Source organism: Embiotoca jacksoni, unplaced genomic scaffold (genome assembly GCF_022577435.1).
Source record: "Embiotoca jacksoni isolate LCO1_2020_lvr unplaced genomic scaffold, fEmbJac1.0.p SCAF_10, whole genome shotgun sequence".
Lineage (NCBI taxonomy): Eukaryota > Metazoa > Chordata > Actinopteri > Embiotocidae > Embiotoca > Embiotoca jacksoni.
Genome location: NW_027185230.1, coordinates 3076854 through 3096380, shown reverse-complemented (window position 1 = coordinate 3096380; position 19527 = coordinate 3076854). Strand labels below are relative to the sequence as shown.

General features: G+C 39.4%; 1 protein-coding gene across 2 annotated transcripts in view; it reads right to left on the bottom strand.

The window, feature by feature from the left end:
• Window positions 1-7422: 7422 nt before the first annotated feature.
• The window catches only part of lrrtm4l1 (leucine rich repeat transmembrane neuronal 4 like 1), a 58347-nt gene continuing 46242 nt past the window's right edge, over window positions 7423-19527 (bottom strand). For both annotated transcript variants that reach the window (XR_011178896.1, XM_069161882.1), the window contains exon 3: window positions 7423-9080. Coding sequence is in view for 1 of the 2 variants with exons in the window: in XM_069161882.1 (XP_069017983.1) it covers window positions 9015-9080 (66 nt within the window). In the remaining variant the exon portion in view is untranslated. The remainder of the gene's footprint in view (window positions 9081-19527) is intronic.

The following is a 19527-nucleotide window of genomic DNA, read 5'->3' as shown; positions in this document are numbered from 1 at the left end:
TCTCCCTAAAGAAACCCAGTCCTGAAGTTAATTGAGTCAACATTTAAACCACTTTGTTATGGAGAAATACTCCAGACAGTCATTACTCTGGAGAGCAGCAAGAATGTCACAGGACACATCCAGTACTCTCTCTCTCTCTCTCTCTCTCTCTCTCGCTCTCTCTCTCTCACACACACACACACACACACACACACACACACACACTTCAGCACACACAAACTTTCCAGAGGCACCGCTTTGCAAAATATGCGTCATTATGCATGCTAATTTCAACCACACATGTCCAAAGTAAGAATAACTACTCTTAAATTCACGGTTAAGGTGCCGAACCTGCTAATAATCTAATTATGCTTCAAAACAGCTTTTTGGAGAAGAAAACAGGTTCCGTTTTTCAATCCCTGCTATGGTCAACAGCTGAGATTTTCCAAATAATCAGCTAAGATGTCAGAGGTCACTGCTTCACTCTAGCATTATTAGATAAAAGTAGCCTTGCTTCTTCGATGTCTTCTATGCCGGGTATTAACGTCAGCACAAATATCATGCTTATAATGAGGTACTTGTTGTGGCTGAGTTACCTTTTTCTCTTTTTTGTACATCTGGTAGATCTATAATGATGCTTTCATGCTATGTACCTACTCATGCTTGAGTGGCATGGGCTATAGTTTTCGCTGGTCGTCCTTTCCTATAGGTTCTTTGCAAGCTTGTATGCTGGCAGCATGTAAAATTGACAGCTCTCTCGCACACAATTAGCCCCCTGCATAATTGGCTTCATTGTAAAATCAATGTGGTTTGAGAAGGAGAGGTAGTCACATTCACATTTTCTTCACACTTCATATTCAGCTGAACATTACAAAGAATGCTTCAGCTCAAAGTAATGTGCTCATGAGAGAATATGCTTTACTTTGTCATCATATCATAAATCCATCTACACTGCTGAGCTCTTGTTCAACACTTTTAATTTGTTGCTCCAACCAGCTGCACTCAGCGCAAACCATAAGCTCAAACCAGGTACCCGATGGTCGTCTGCTGCTTGTCGATGCTAAATGGCATTTCATAAAAAGAGACTTTCTGCTCCAAGGCATGAATTGCAGATTTTAATATCCGTAAGATGATAATTATCAGCTTCTGGCATGTCTTAGCCTGCTGCTGCATATCAAGTGGATTATTCGGGATAGATTCATCTATTCCAGTTCATGATGCTGTAGATAGCGTTTTTCCCTGCAGTTGGTGGAGATGATTTGTCAAGGTGTGGCCACTTGGTGCTGGCCCACTGATAGTAGTCCATATAATATAGGTTTATATTCTGTAGGTGTGTGGCATGCTCAAAGTAACCAAGCATAAAGTCTGTACATATTCTTCATTAACTTAAACAAATCATTTCCTTTCTAATCTCTTGACAGTTGCTTATAAGTTATTTGTGGAATTGCTCTAAAAATACAAGGTTGAAAGAGGTATTTGTTGTATCATCATAACTCAGAACATAGGGGGGGAGCTACCTCTATCACAGCCAAAGCACCACCCTTGCAACCCCAAGAAATATTATTTATCATCACTTTTACTTTTACTTTTTGAATTGTAGAATTTCTAGTTTGAAAAAAGGAATAAATAGCCTACATTAATCAACATTTTAAATATTAAAAATCAATATATTTTTGGACTAAAAAAACACATCACCAACACAGGTAACCTGATTCAGCCAATTGGGGACAGTATGAAACTTTTAACCTGACGTCCGCTTCCTGTTAGCCAGAGCACACCTTAGCAGCAGAAGTGGGTGTATTAGAACAGTTGGCGTGTGGAGATTGAGTCAAAAGCAGGATACGAGTGTGACTGTGAATTCAATAGGGTCGATACAGGTGACGTTTATAGGTCTCATGAAGAAGGAGTTACTGGCCAGGACCAAGAAAAGCATGAAAAGGATGACTTAACCACAGAAGGAGTTATGAAGGTATTTAATGGTAAGTTTGTAATTTATCCGGCCCACCCGTGCTTGTTTTAAATTTAATCCATTTGTTGGTTGAGGCACAAATTCTGAGGCCTATCTTTTGCTCATTCACTTAACATTAGCTTTAGGGAACAGGATACTGTTGATGCAGGTGTTGCTCATTGGAGTTTTTGATGTCAGACTCTGAGACTGAAATGTGGACTTGTGCCTGTTGCGTGCTGCTTGTGTCAAGCTATGTCTGTGGCATCATGATGTGACATGTCATATTCAGAGGTGTGTTGCTTTCGTATAGGCAGGCTTGTGCTTACATATATAGCCCTGGAACTCGCCTTGTGTTTAACACAGAGTGACAGTCACTGTTGTTGAACCAGCGCTGCATGTGTGCGTGTGTACGTGTGTCGACTATTTTCAGGCTAATTTCACTGCCATCAATTTCAAGCTCTTCTAGGGGCAAGTCCTTTGTGCTATGTCTTGTTTTTTTTTAGAACAGTTGAAGCTTTCCAGATCTTCAATCTTTTGATATGAAAATACATAGATCTTATATATATCAAGGAAACACTAATGTACCTCTTGAAATTGTTATGTTTTGAGATGTATCTCTCCATAAGAGGCTGGCAGTAGAAATATGTTTTCATATAGTCTTATTGTATATAATCTGTTGATATCATAACCATGACGGTGAAATACTCTGACTTTATAATTAGAACAAAAAATATCAGTTTTATTCACTCGTATGTATTTTGACTCCAGCTTTTAAATCATTGCTAGGGAAAGCAAACTTTTTTTTTAAAGGGTATTTTAATGGGCATGTTCTGCATTTATTTGACAGTAATTGCAGGAAATGGGAGGAATGTCATGCAAAGTTCCAGCTGGGATCAAACCGGGAGCTCACTGTGACATGTGCCCATGTGATATGCGTGCTCATAACTTGTGTATGAAGTCGACCTACAAATATATTATTTATTGTTTAAAGTCAGAAATTGTGATGATTTTTAAAAATGGATGAGTCTAAAACACTTTGCGGCACAGAAGAGTAAAGTATAGTTATCAGAAAGCTTAAATTCTGCCGTTTATATTGATGAGCAGTACGTTGTGAAGGACCGGGACTTCGTAATTTATTTAACCATGAAGCATGAGTTTAAAAATTGGTATCTGATAGAGAACCTGAGGATGCTGTGCCCACCCACATACTGGCAACCCTAAATACACCCCAGACACACCTAAAACATACATCTCTTTGAGGCCTAATATCTGATTAATTATGGAATTATTTTCAGAAAGACTGCCACAGTACTGATTAGAAGTAGTGAATTTAGCAAATGACGAAATAATAAAAGCAAGTTTGTATTTCGTCAGAGAAGTTGTTGCTTTTTAAATGGGACTTTATGGAGCCAGAGGTTTTTTGTAGCTCACCCCTAATGGCCCCCAGTAGTATTGCACTTTAAGGCGTTTCTGTATTAGCTACAATTGTCATACTTGGAGGCTACATCCACTCAATATGTGATATAAATATGCAATTAAAAGTTAATCATAATTCAAACAAGAGTTGAGGGTATGGCGATGGATGCTCGCCTGGCTTTGCACAACTGTCACCCATATGTATGCTGGTAGCGTTCACTTAGACACTCTGAAAGGCGCACCAATCAGGGACCAGTGTTGTTGGTTAAGTGTGTTTGTCCCATCCCCTCCTTCAATGTAATTGGACAGCTGGGTAAAAAAGTGACAGTGACGAGCACAGCTGTTTACCCAAAGTTCAACACTTTTAAACTTTTGGTGACGAGTAAAACCCCAGAACATTCAGTGCTCATCGCTGAATAAACGCTCAGGGAATAATCACGCTGCTGGCATTTAGAAAATGCGGCACTCCAATTAATTTTTTTTTTTTTAAATGCTATGCTCAGGAAAGAACACTTTGGTGGACACAGGCCTTAGGTAGTTACAGCTTGTGGCAGTGTTGGCTGGTTTTGGTGCACGCTAATTGGTTAAAATGAGGTCTGCGCCCAGTAGGATGGAAAGACTGCAAACAATTCCCTATGAAGCATACCGAGACCCATATATTCATGCAGTGAATTTGGGTCTGGGTGCACCAGGCTAGATGGATGCATGGCTGTATGCAGATTGTAACTGTAATTAGATTTAATGTAACATTTTGCCAAAACTTTGTTACAAGGACAAGCACCTAGCAGTGTTAGAAAGGTCAAGTTTCATTTAATACATGCTGCACCTCGGTGCAAAGAATACATTCTGAGCAAATCAACCGAGAAGAAGGGATATGAATTTGCTGTGATGTTGGGCTCTAAGGGTTTAAACTGTGGCAACCTGCACATTAAAGGGAAACCCTAAATGTCAGAGCAAACTCTCAACCCCAGCAAAGGAAAATCTCTGGCGCCGCCACTGGTTAACTTTAATAAATGCTGAGGTCTCTTACTTTATGGACTGGATTTACAAGTTCAGTGGTACATGAACAGAAAGCAAACACATCCTTAGTTTCTATGACACTGTTTTATCATCCTGATTAAAGATTTATAAAAAAAAAAAAAAAAAAAAAAAAAAAAAAAAAAAAGGAGGTGGAAACAGGAGAAAGCATCAGACCAGCAGTTGGCGATGATGGTATCGGAGATGATCTCAACCAGATCCCTGCCGTCCCCATGTAAGCAGCAGATGGCTGAGGCAGATGATCTGTTGAATGCCACTCCCGGTGTGGGTTGCGAAAGCCGTGATGCTTACATAAAAAGTCGCCATTCATTCGCTGACGGAGTTTGGTATTTTAGCTTTGAACTCACTTCTCCCGAGCAGGCACTGACTAATTGCTCCAACAGTCGTAATTAAAGTGAAAGCCACCCAGCGAGCTGCTCTCCAAAGTTGGAGATTATGTGAAGTTATGAGTGATTAGGAGTCATTCCTAGAGAGGCAGACACATTGCTGCTGAAAAAAAACGCCTCTTGAATGAAACTTCACAGAAGTGTCAAATCAAATTAACATGGCTGACATAAAAAGAATGATTCGCCTGTGAGTCAGCTGGAGCGAGGTTAGGCAAAGTTATTAGTGGCACATTTGTTTGAAGTGAAGACCAGGAGGAGGAGGAACATGAGAATCAAAAGGGCTGTTTTGCTGTTTTCTTGCACGCCTTTGCCAATCAGAAAATCTTCCAAGGAATGAAACAATATACATCAAGGCTCAACAGGCCTGCTGATGGTTGCTGTTATTTTTTCTTGCACCAACACTGTCTGTCTGGATATTCTTTTTTCTGACAGCTGGCCCTTCATATTCTGTCTGTGTTTTCCCATCTTATTTATTGGGATCTTAATTTTAAAGTACCATGAAATCTGACCTCTTACAATATCATAAATACTTGAGATAGTGTCTTGTTTTTTTTAAACAAATCTTTGTCTGTATTGCAGATTTTCTAATTTGTAATCTATTGCCCTACTTGGTCTGTATGTGCATGCATTTGCTTTGGAAATTTACACCCACTTTAAACTATTCTTTTATCATCCAATCTTTATGGGAGATGGAGATGATGTCTGAAAGTTGCGTCGTTGACAATGTCATGGGAGGGCCTTCATAAATCTTACATCAGTATTTTCCTTATACTCTAACATCTTCTTCCTGGGGCCTTTCGGTGCAAGTGTTATAGACTGCCAACTGTTTGGACTCGGGTCAACAGGGAGCCCAGGCCTTATGAATTATGCATGCTGTCTGCTCTCAGGCATACAGCCCTGTCTGTGCTGCCACTGCACATGCAGCGGCGGAGACGCAGGCAGAGTTACGGAGATCATAGAAAACAGCGGCGGATGAGACAGATACACAGGAAGGGAGAGGGAAGGAGAGAGAGCAGTACAGAAGATAATACCAAGCACTGAGATATGTACACAATGTATGGCAGGGGGAAGAAGACAAGATATTTAAAGGCTAGTTTCACCAAATTCTTAAAACTAGTTTTCATATACCACTGCTGGAGTTATTTTCATTATTAAATAATATGTAAATTATTAATTTAATCCTTCTCTTAGACACTTAGAAATTGGAACCTAAAAATGTGTACCGTTCTGGCTGGATAAATGTCTGGAACAGTTAAGCAATTGTTGTCTATTTATTTTAGTTTGATCTGGGCATCTAAGAAAAACATGCTGTTTTCAGACTCGCAAAATAGGAAGATTGACACATTTTTACAGTTTTATATCTTTGCCAATAGAATATGTTTGGGTTTTGGGCTATTAGTAAGTTTAAGTTGCCTTTTCTAAGACCAGACAATTGATTGATTAATCTATTAAACAACTGCTGGTTTGATCGATTGCAAAATTAGCTGTTGGTTGCAAGCCGACTACCCTATCCTCTTTGCATGTTTCCTGTCTGTCCCGACAGTGTGCTGTCAATAAAGCCTTACTGATTAATGAACTACCCATTTCAATACTGGCTTGATAGTTTCACTTTTATGTGCCCAGGTTTGGAGAACTCCATTAGATTTGAAGTGAGGTTGTTTTTTGTTTTTTTTGCTACTCTACTACTATTTAAATATCACATTTAATAAATTCTACAACAACGTATTTTTACAGAAACATTGTCATTTACTCTGAATAGTCCACAGACTTCACTGACAGCATTTTTCTTAAAAGTAAATGTTGTTTTTCAGTGCATTTAGCACCACAACCAAAACACCATTCAACTGCATTATATCGGGGAGAAAACAGAATTCTCTCAACCTTGTCTCACTTCTAACTCAAACTATATGCAACAACACTGCAATCAAACCTACCTTCATGAAGGGTACAATGTTGAGTTTTTGTTGTAACTGTCTACTGTTTTTGTCTGCCCATTTGACAGCGGGAGTGTAAAATCTCTACTCTCCGTGTGGTTAGTTCAGGGATAAGAGAGAGAATCTGTTTTGGTGAGCTGAGTGAACTGACCCTTTGAAACAGATGGGGAGGAAGAGAGGAATTAGAGTGAGGCGAACACACAGAGGACTGAAAATGTCATAATAAGGGGGAAGAAGCCGAGTGAAAGTGAGTGAGATGTGGGCACCCGGCGGAGAGGACGACAGAACGAACGAGGGAGAGATGCAGTAGCATGGGGGAGATAGGTAGAGAGGACTCTGTGAAAATACCACAGGGAGCGCCGGGCAGATTGGCCATCTGGACCTCTGAGCTGACAGCTTGACATGTTCCGAGTGCAGCAAACGTGGAGCAAATTCACTAAGCAGGGGCCCCCCTCTCGAGATATGCAACACATTACACAGGAAGCGTAATTAGAGGGCTGGTGGGGCCCGCAGCGAGCGTCACCGTGAACAGAACGGTCGAACAGAGATCAATGTTCTGCTCTCTAAATTAATGAGGCTAATGTTGATGTGACAGCCTCGTCACTGCAGACCTGTGGGGAACAGGACAGGTTTCAGCGGGTGTGAATGGAGACGTGCAACAGAGTAGGACCTCATTAAATTACAGTGGACAGCGAAGGAAACGCTCCATACACACACAGACAATGATTAATGGATATTTTAATTTGACCAATTCATATTGCTCACCAATAAAGTCATTATTTTCATTATAAAACATACTGTTGAAAGTGAACAAAGAATACAGCTGCTTACTAAATATCAACAAATCCAAGGGGGGAAAGCAGAAATGTACAATAGAAAATTATCAATTTCCAGTGTAGAAACGCTTAAAGGTTCAAACAAACAACCCACGACTCAGTGTGTCTCAGATATAATTAAGAACTCAAAACGAATGAAACACTAGCACACAGCACACAGCAACATCTGCAGTCTCTGAGGGGAGGCAGGGGTTGACCATTTTAAGGAAAGTGAAGTCAAACAATGTAAAGCAGTGCTCGAAGTTATCTCGACTGTCGTCGCAAGATCATTTGTTCACAAAGACGCACACATTTACACACATGAAAAAAAAGCTGGTTCAGTAACGTAGCACTGCTAGACGTGAGGGGAGTTGAGGCTTCTTTTGATTTTGGAGAGAATTTAAGAGGGAGAGCCAAAGGCCAAGAAAGATCCATCCGTTTGGCTGTTTGGTATTTGGTGTTGAAAATGGCAGAAACACATATTTATAAAGTACAACATTAACAACATTATAATTTCAGAAAATTACATTTTACCATTGTGATAGGAGCTTTTTTTTTTTAAACTTTTTTCCATCGTTTTGCTTCTGATTGCCGTTCCTGTCCTCCAAATCAAACTAGACAAGTCGAGGTTTGATTGCAATTAGAAACAACTTAGATAAAAACTTTCTTTGAAAAAAAGCAAACAAACAAAAGCTTCACCAAAAGTCATTGGCAGGGGAGGGGAGTCTGCTCTCGTCTGTCAATTTTTCCGCAAGCTTTAAACAATATTCCAGCTGCTGACTTGATTTCCACCGGATGAAGCAGATTCCTCCTGACTGACAGGTGCACACAAACTCATTTCTTAATTGTTCTGCTCCAGTGAAGCACATTTACACCATCATAGCCTTTGATCAGCCTCTCTTAAAAAAAAAAAAAAACCAGTACTGAAAGATGATAGAATGATGTTTCATATGCAATCAAAATAAACCCACTTTAAATTATACACAGCTGTGTTAGCAGAGCGGTCAGAGCTACTTGTTCAGTGCATTTTCATTATCATTGCTCAGTTTACACTTTTTTTTTTTTTAAAGCCTCTTGAATTTGTACAATGCCCCGTCGTCCTCATGGAGACAATGCGCTATTATAGTCTATACAATAAGCTCCCATGTTGGTTAGAACCATCCTTCTCTCAAGGCTCTGCTGTTCGCCATACAGTTAGACTGCATGTCCGCAACCATCAGTGTCAGTATTCACGTGGTGATGAAGCATGATGGGATGCAGCAAAGCCGATGACCAAAGACCACAGGCCACGAAAAAAAAAAAGACATTATAAAATCTTAAGAAAAACAAAATTATCTCCTCAGTGTCGTAGTCCGTGGTTGCCTTCGTTACCGTGGAGTACCATTTTAAATGTATCCTTAGATGTGAATTATGGGAGTGCGATGGGTTCTCTGCATATGTCTCTCTCTTCGTCTCATTGTGGTTTGCTGCACCATCCGAAGCAGACCCTTTTTGAGGGTTAATGGATGGTAGGCACATCTCCTAGCCAGGCACCAGGTAGGGGGCGTGGACATGTATACTCATTCTGCAAGAAGAGAAAGGACAATGACGTTAGAGACATTTAACAGCTGGTCTGCGCCTGTTTTAGAGGTGGTGGTTACATTGTAAAGTTAATTACAGTGCCTGGTGATTTGATAACAATACAATGGGGCTGTGACAGTGCCAGCAAAGGAAATTAGGGTTAGCAATTAAGCAAATGATGAAATCCCATGTGCTCAGATAGCTTAGAGGGCTGAGGTGCAGCGACTTCCCTAATGTCTCCCAGAGATTAACAGAAAGCCCAGCACACAGAACTCTTCCAATTATCCATTTTGGAAATGTTAATTAAAGCTTAAATAATCAAATAATAATATTCAATTGAACCTTTCTACCTACATTTTTTTTTGTCACAATACTCATGTCTTGTTTGCTGCAATTGAAATTTTAATTACCTCATACTCAAGCATCTAAACCATAGCTGGAAAACAAACTGTAACCATGTCGGTTTAACAAGATAAGTCAAACAGTGCATTTCTTTTTCCTTTTTAAGGTTTTCAGATTTAATGTATCCTAAAAGCTTTTCTCTTTTTTCCGGAGGGCATAGGAGCTGTGGCAGCAGTCGGGGGAGAGTGAGTAATTATTTGACTAAAAACTATTAATTTTAACATCATTTTAGACTATTATCATGTCAATATTTATATAAAAAAAATGTCTTTGTGCCATGAAAATAATAATCACAACAGCCTGGTAAAACAGTTTATAGTGAATGGATTTGAAAAGTGATTTTCTTATCTTTCCATAGTCAGGCAGGCTGAAGGGATGGGTATGGATGACATTTTATTTGCTCTTATCTATACTCTTATCTGTCCAGTTCTTTATCAATACTCGTATCGGTTCTTTTTCATTGCTAAAGGATTGATGTTTTTTTTTTGTTATCATTTGAAGAAACTAATAAATTGAGAGCAGGATTAGATTGGTGTTTCAACAGCAGCAAAACTTAACTTTACAACAGCAAAGATTGATTGATTGATTCCTGACATCAAAATACTGAGTGAAGATTAGAAAGAATGAAGAACGAGTGGTGGGGATATGGCCCTAAAATAATATTACAATATACTGGGATATTTTTGCAAAAGCAACAATTTTGACACATAGACTAATATGTCAGCATAAATGTAACAGTTTTGCATTCAAATATTATAAAATAACTAAACAAAAAGTATCTGTTTTTTTTTTTTATAGGATCCAAATTCTACAGCACTGAGGGGAGGATTCGGGAGTGCAGTGAGGAGAGCTGCTGCTCTGCCAGGGCAGCTACCATTATCAGCAGCAGAGCTTCCAATTACTTCCTTGCCACTGTTGGCAGATTCAATGATATTTAGGCCCGATTTTCTGAAGTTTAGAGTCAACGTTTGTCCATTAATACATTTGTTTTGGGCTTTAGTTGTCAAGTCGTTCACCTGAGCTTCTGCTTTGCTTTGTGTGTGTGGAGTGGGGGCGGAGCCGCCCGGTGTGAAGCACACGCAGTACAGCGGACGAACGGGGGAAACTTAACGTGACCATCAATTGAACTCACATTGAGATGAAAATCTGTATTATTTATTGGATATTTGAAGGTGAATTCAAATTAACCAGCTTTAATGGAAAGATAATTTTCTTTATTCACATACAATACACACAATGTATACAATACACACTGTATAAAATGATAATGAAAACATGAAGCTATTTTGGTGTCACCATATATTTTCAATAATGTAAAAAGAGAGTAAACCGGTTTTTGACATGTTTAATTTAGTCCCAGTTTCATGTACGGTTACAAGTTCATACGAAGTATAAACGGCATTGATTTGACCTGAAGAGACTCCGTCCTATCACATATCATATTTGATTCACTGGAAAAAGTAAATTAGATAGTGGCAAGTGAATAATTTGGGACCTTTAAATGTCAGCGCTTTCCCACAGGTCAAATCAAGCTCGTTGAGATGTTGTTGCAAATTAGTACGAGATTTTGACATTTTGCTCTCATTCAAGAGCCACAAGCTTTGAACTGTTCTCCACACTGAAAAAGGCAGAGGAACACTTAGCCCTCTTATCCAATTTTTGCCTCTGAGCATTTGTGTTTTCAAAAGCCCATACTTCACAACTTAACCTCTCAAGCAGCCTATTTGCGACTTGGCCACAGGTAAATCCACATTGTCTTCATGACACAAACGCTCTGGGTTTTGCCTGGCGAAGCAATTTCGAAAGCTTTTAGAATCTGCTCAAAATTATCCCAGCTCAACTTTTTGCTGCTCAAGCTGAGATTGTTGTCAGTGTGAAGCAGATCTGTGTAACATAGGGCTCAGACAAGTATGCCCTGAGCAGAACTTTGATTTAAACGTTATCAAACAGGCTGACAACACTTCACACAACTCTTTATCTACCTCTCAGGTAGATGTGAGTGGAGAGAAGACAGCTGCACAAATTGTCATACCTTCGACAATTTCAACAGAGCACAAAAACAGAAACATCTCGCAACAAAAGCTCAGGCTTTGCTGTGAACACTCACTCAGCAACACATCTCGAGAAACAAAACCGCAGTGCACATCTCTCTGCACAAGCAGTCAAACACACTCAAACAGAAGGAGATCATCCTTTCAGCTGTTGAAAACAACCCAGTAATATTGTATGATTGTACAATATTGTATAATCAATATTATAAACACATATTGCATTGTAATTGGTAATGGAGCATCCACTGGTATTGACAGTCTTGTGTATCTTGTATAGCTATGCAAATAAGATAAACCCATGATTATATAAGCAAAACATGGCATGTTGTGCAAATTACTATATATATATACACTCACTTCATCAGTTACACTCGTTTGACTGCTTTATAAAGCAAGTTAGCAAATCATGTATCAGAAACTCCAGTATATTTTGGTATGTAGATATGGTGAATAGGATCTGTTCAAACCAAGCTTTACAATGGGTAAGAAAGGTGATTTAAGAAACTTTGAACGTGGCATAGTTATTGTTGCCACACCGTCCGGATTTTAGAATTCCAGCAACTGCTGATCGAAAGGGATTCTTGCACACAACCATCGCTAGGGTTTACAAAGAACAATCCGGTATATATACAAAACATCCAGTAAGTGGCGGTTCTCTCTGCAAAAATGCCTTGTCAGACAAAAATGGCGAGACCAGTTTAGGCTGATAGAGGTGATAGTAACTCAAAGGTTTACAGAAGAGCGTCTCTGAATTAACAGCACATTGAACAGCAGAAGACTACATCGGGTGCCACTCCTGTCTGCTAAGAACACGAAACTGAGGCTGCAGTAGGCCCAACCTCAGCTAAATTTGACAGTAGAAGATAATAAAAATGTTGCTTGGTCTGATGAGTCTTGATTCCAGCTGCAATATTCATATGACAGGGTGAAAATTTGTCATAACCACCATGAATCGATTAATCCTGCCTTATAGCAACAACTCAGGCTGGTGGTGGCGGTGTAATGGTGTCTATGATGTTTTCTAGGCACACTTGGATCAATTTCGTACCAACTGAATGTCCTTTAAACACCATAGCCTACCGAGTGTTGTTGCAGAGCATGACCATCCCTTTGTAAACCCAATGTATGCATCTTCGAACAGTTACCTCCAGCAGGATAGTGTCACAAAGCTCCTATCATATTACACTGGGTTCTTGAACATGGCCTCCACAGTCACCAGATCCAATAGAGCACAATTGGGATGTGGTGGGATGGGAGATTCATATTATGAAGGTGATGCTGTCATGTAAATATGGATCAAAATGTGACAGGAAGGCTTCCATCACCTTGGTCAATCAATGGAGAATTAAGGCAGTTCTCAAGGTAAAAAGGTGGTCTGACCCAGTTCCAGCAAGGTAGAACTAATTAAATAGCTGGTGCATGTCCAACTGTATATACGTTGTACAATATACAGTATAGTCTGCATTGTGCTTATTGCAAAGTTCAAAAATGTTGACACTGTCCAGCTGCAATTTGAAACTGATTCCATACACATCTCCTTCATCTATATTCAATAACTTTTCCTCACATATTTTGCTGAGTGATGGCAGGAGTACATTGCTTGTAAGATAGCGGTCACAGGACTAACTCTAATGTGGCTCATGGTGCTTCATTTGACGGGAAAGGCCTTCACATGAAAATGTTATTAATTTACCTTATTGACCCCTTTTGTGTTTTTCTGTAGTCATACTCTCATCATAATGCCTCGTAGTTATTTCAGCACAGCTCGCAGTTCTGCTTTATTTACGATGACATCTGAGTTGTTATTTGCAAAGCTTATTATGCTCCTTCAACATGATTTTCTTCAAGTGCTGGGGTGAATGACGAGTATTGTAATAAACACTCTCTGCTCACACCTTCTTCAACACTTGCATTGCAAACAGCCATCAGTTGTTTGATGGCGTTGAGCCTTGCTGTAAGTTGGAGACTATCTTTACATCCTTACGCAGTGGATGGCTACGGATGTTTTTTTACTCCCCAGTCTCCACCAGTTCCAATCATTTCTTCTGTTTGAAGAAGTAATTGACCATTTATTTTCCTCGGTAGTGACAAGGAGGATGTGCTGGTACACAGCTAAGAGGAGGTTTTGTCATCAAGAAGACTCCTTCAGTTTAGAAGTGGAACTTTCCAGTTGTAGAAAGAAAAGTAACATCCTCTGCTGCCGGTTCTACAGCATTGTTTACCAGGACAGCTGGACGAAACTGGTGACCTTTTACAAGAGAGCAACCTATGTAATTTCTCCAAAGGATTGTCTTCCTCCACCTGCCTGCGACAGTCTCTGTCAGTACTGCTGCTACGTCCATGAAAGCAACACATACAGAAGTGAAGTCTTAGTTTCTAAAAGCTTCCGCAGTTTAAGCCAATGTGGGACTTACATTAAGCTGGCAAAGGCCTCCAATAAACTTGGCAAACTTTATGGTCAGGGGTCCTTCACTCCCACCAGTGTTGAATGGAAATATGTAGAAGCAGTGTAGCTGTTGGCTATTTACTGTTTAAGATCACAGGGAAACTGTGTTGCTGCGCTGCAAGGAATCATCTCTGCCTCACAGCACTTTTTCCGGCATTCAATGTTAATGTCCAGAGACAAGCCAATAGGTGGCAAAGATATATCCTGAATATTTCAGACTGATTTGGACTCGTGGCATACGAAAGAAGACTTAAGGACACATGCCTGCTGCCCTTTGTAGATCTCTGCCAACCCGTAACAATCTAACCTCTCTAAAGTCATGTTTGCAAACTGCTGCTGGCTGTTGGAACAAAGAAGACATGAAAAGCTGGCGTTGATCCTGGAAGTTTCAAACTTCCTCCTTAAATCTCAGAGATGACTTGGCTGATGTACGACTGCCCTTTTCAGCCCCCGAACTCATAGTCACAGGGGACAGGCATGTCATGTGCAGTGTCCAACCTGGGACAGCCTCTCAAAGAGTGAAGTGAAAAGGACTGGCCTGTGAATATTGAACTGTCCCCTGTAGTGATGTGTATTTTGAAAAGACAAAGTATGACGCTCAAAATTATACTCTTAGAAGACTTTATGCAAGATTTATGCATTCCAAATAGAAGCCCCATTTACATCCTCATATCCTAAACAGTCAAGGATTGCATTTTAGCCACACATCTTTGTAGTGTCATTCCCTAAATTCATTCCATCTGATCAGTGTTCTGGTGGTCCTTCTGAAATAAATGATTTCATTAATTAGGTATTAGGCCTCAAAGGGGGGAGAGGGGGGCGTTTGGGGGCATGCCTGGTTTTATTGGCAGGCCTGGGGTGCAGTCAGGTTTCTGGTATAGGTAGGCGGGCAGTTTGTCTTCAGGTTCTCAGTCAGATCCACATTGTCGCTCCCCCACAACTCATCCAAATATGGTCACTTCTGGCTCCATTAAACCAAGATTGTGATGTCCAAAATGACAAACTCAAGGATTCAAAATGGCAAATGACAAACCAATGGGTGGGTTGCCACTTAGCTTGAATCTATCTGCTTCTTTTAAAAAAGTACAGGTATTTTTGGTGAATATCTCTGAAAACTGAAAACAGTGTGACACGATTGCGCAGCTTAGTAAATACCTCTCCTGCTTTGGTATAATTGCACACGCAACACCTCACAAATAATCCTAATAGCTCTGCTGCTATGCAGGCATTCCAAAGGAGAAAGAAGCACTTTTAGGACTAAGTTGTGGTCCTTTCAAGAGCATAGGTTACATGTCCAGAGCGGTCCCTGCTTTCATCCGCCCCCTCTAACGCCTTTATGTGTGTTTAATTAGGATACTAATTAGCATGGTGCAAACATGATGTAATTAGCTCCCTCTCTGTCTGGACAGCTGGATGTACCACAGACATATGTCTGCCACTCTCAAAGGGATCACAAGCCTCCTACTCAGCGCTCCAATTACCCTGCTCTATTTCCCCTCCCTGTTCGTGTGAAGTTCTATGTTCCCTTCTTTCCCTAAAGACCATGAAATGAGAGCCAGAGAATACGAACGCGACTGAATGTGTCGATCCTTTGTGAAAAAAAAAAAGTTATTGAGGGAAGTGACAAGCAGTTTGAACCGACATTATTTACCAAACAAGGTCTATGTATGAACATAGCTGCACTTTTGTGCTCATGTATGTGAGTGGAATAACTCTATCCTCCGCATATAATACAGACAAAGGAAGGCAAATTAAAGCACCGTAACCGTGCATGTTTGTGCTCATAGTGAAAACAACAATTAAACAAAGAAAGTATTTCTGGCGAGCTGATGCTTGTATAACCTCTTGATCTGCACAACACCGATACTTAGCATTTCTCTTTTGCTCTAACTCTGACACAAATGGCACTCAATCCTCTCATTATCTAAATCCAAGTGGTATTTCTTCATTATTGTAGTATAGATTCACATTTGTTGGAGCATAACTGAGAACAAAAGATGTGACCGTCTGTAGATGTTGTTATGGTGTAATTGGGATCCTCTCTGTGACAACATGACAGAGTTCAGTGGAAATGTAAGGTGTTAATGGTCAGACAAAATCCATTCATTAAAGGCTTCTAACTTTGTTCGGGGCAAGGTCACAGCAGCGATGCTGTGGCTATTAGCATAACATAACAATGACAAGATACATGTGTCATGATAAAATTCTATTATCTTAATTATCTATATTGCTTTGTGTGTTTTAAATGTGCTTTGTGGCTCCCACTATTTATTTCCACAAACATGTGGGAGGATAAGGTGAAGAATAACACACAATGTTTCTGTGTGCCATAAAAATAATCACCAAACATTGGGTTAACATGGTTATCCAGCAGCCAGCTGTAGAGATGAAGTGGTTAAAATTGTATTCTTATCTTTTCCAAACCTTTATCAAATTATCTTATTGTATCGTTTTTTTTGTGTTTTTTTTTATGAGTTTGAATTTTAATGAAATTGTTTCTAAAAAAAAGAATAAATTCAGAACAGGATTAGAATAGATTTATATTTTAAATGATAACTTAAATGAGACAAGCTGGTCCCCCTTAAAGGTCCGTCCACCTTAAGTGAGCCTGGTCGTGTTAGGCTAATTGTCGCTTAGTCCGAGGCTAACCCACTTCACATTATTCAGAAAGTGGTGAACTAGACACGTGTGCTTACTGACAAACAGCCAAAACTATCCACACACTGCACTGCTACGTCCACAAAGCTATACTGCTAACTTTTTTATCCTCACCATCTCACATTTGTGCTCTCTCACTCTCTCAGCTAAGCACAACACTAAGCATAGCTTTGTCTGTTTATTTGGGGCTGTTAAAAAAAACACTTTTTTGCGCAGCGCCTAAGCGTTATAATAACAGGGAAATCCCTGCAATATAATGCACCAAATATTTTTCGTAGTCTGTGGATTTCCCATTATTTTTATGTAACCAGATGAATATTCATGCTGAGAGCATGAATATGTGAATTTATAAATTCAGACAGCACGTGCAGTATTTAGCCTCCAGCCATCCTTTAGGGCTTGAGTTAAAATACAAACTTTACAATGACAGCTTTCAGAAATTTGCAGGATATCAATAAGGAAAAAACAGATGGTGGACAAACTGTGTGGATACAATTTGCATGTAATGGCTGGGTGTGAAGCAAGCTGAACTCCAGTCAGTAAAATGGCAACTTATTCACTCATCTCTTCAGATTTGCATTTGAAATGTTGAAGGCGTCATTGTAATCACTATTATATAAAATATATGGAGGTGTCAATTTGCTGGGTAAGTTTAAATGAGATTAAGTGGGCTTAGCCTCTCTTCTCTCGCTGTCTCTAACAACACAAAATGTGTTTCATTAGACGCAAGAATGCATTGACCCACATCTAAATGGGCCAGTGAGAGTAGGATGCGATCACTTCATTTGAAGCTAAACTGAGTATTTTTTTTCTGTGTTTATGCATTAAGCAAGAGATGCACAGCATGATATACAGGTAGAGCTCAGAGATCTCCCCGACGGTATCTGTTTCAGTGAGTCAGAATGCGCGCATGTATGTAAGTGCATTCGCATGCATGTTTATCTGTGATTTGAGCGTTATGATTTATGATGGTAATGATTTATGCAGATGATGGATGACCACATTAGGTGCAGCAGGTTTTTCCCTCTAAGTCCCTCTGTATATATCATGTGGTCCGCGGTAAAGTCTGTTGTAAAAAAATACGTACACAAACAAGGTAAGCAATCATTTATTATTCTACATGTATCTCTAAAGAATTATACCCATAAAGGAGCACTCTGCTTGTGTAATGGAGGACGCGTCCGCGGTGTCATCCAAAAAAAAAATATTATCACATTATATCAGACCATACAATTTAGTCATCAAACCTCCATGCCATTAAATTAAAAATCATATAACTATCTATTTAATAATGCTCATTTGCTAAAAGTATGATCAAATTAATAGTTCCTGTGCATCTTGCATTACTAGGCAACATGTAGCCCAGCTAAACATCAAAGAGCTGATGACAGCTGTGACAGGTCTTGGATCACAGGTCTTGACTAGTTTTGAAAGGGGTTTCATCACACAAAGGTTCAGAGATTATCTCCTTAGAAATCATGAATACACTTAAAGCACAAGAATAAAGGCCGGTGTTGCGTCATGAACGGCAGGACATAAAGAGGATCTATCCACCCGAGATATGCATCACCTAACTTTCTCTCTTTTGTATGCACAGCCTCACCTCACTCACTCCTTCCTCTAACTCTTTTCCATTATCACAAACACGAGAACACACACTTTAGCTCTCTCCGTCATTCTCCCTCACACTTGAACTTGTGAACTCTTGCCATCTCTTAATTATATTTGTAAGTAAAGACATGTTAGCCTCAGCAGTTTTGGCCGTATTTCCCTTTGTGTTTCCCCTACAGCTGTCCTTAAAACCTGCAGGAAACCAATGCAAATGTTACTGGGTTGAGATCAACAACAACCCCTTAATTGCTTTTCAAATTTTACTCCAAAAAAAATAAAAATAGATATCTTTTTTTTTTTTTTTTTTGTCAGATAAATATTTTTATATATATATATATATATATATATATATATATATATATATATATATATATAAAAAGGTAAATACATTTTTATATATATATATAAAAAAGGAATCCACTCAGTTTCTGTCTGACTTGGCTGATTTGTGGTCAATAACAGCTTGAACTCCATCATCGTGTTTGCTGATGACACCATAGTGATAAGCCAGATCAGCAACACTGGAAGAAGGCCCACCTGGGAGAGGCGAGGGACTGTGGTGCCAAGTTAACAACCTGAACGTCAGCAAAACCAAGCAGCTCTTTGTGGAGAGCATTTTAGTGCACAGAGTTACCACGAGATATGCGGTGCTTATACATCACAAAGTGCAGAACAAGACCTAGAAGGATAATGAAGAATCCTCTACACCTCAGCAGTGGCGTCAGCGTAAAACCCCTAGCAAAACAAATTGCTTCTTTCTTCACACCATCAGAATGGCAAACTTTACCTTTGTGTCGTGTACATTGTCTTCTGTGAATACACTGCATTTCCTTGCATATTTATGTATTTCCACTCATGTCTGTACAAACATCTTTGCATAGTTTGTGACTTTTGTAGATTTAACTTTTTAATTATAATGTTTATGATTTGTATCTATATTTTTTTTTAACTTGTTCAGTAATTATTTTCACATTAGTGTTTTTAGCTTTAAGAGCAAGCCACAATGCATTCCACAACACATTATGTTTGTGAATGTGATGAATACATTTTTATTCTTTACTTCGAAGGGTAATTATATATATATATACAGTCGCTTCATAAACTATTAAAAGCCCTTCACTCCTTTGGCACTATGTTGCTTACTAAATATATTAATAATCATGAAGTGAAATCTCTCAGTTAAAAAAATATTCAGGCCCTTTCCTGTCGCTTCAAATGGTCAAATTTACAATGTAATTTATATTGCCATGTTAAAATTGTAGCGGGGCATAGATCAGGGAATA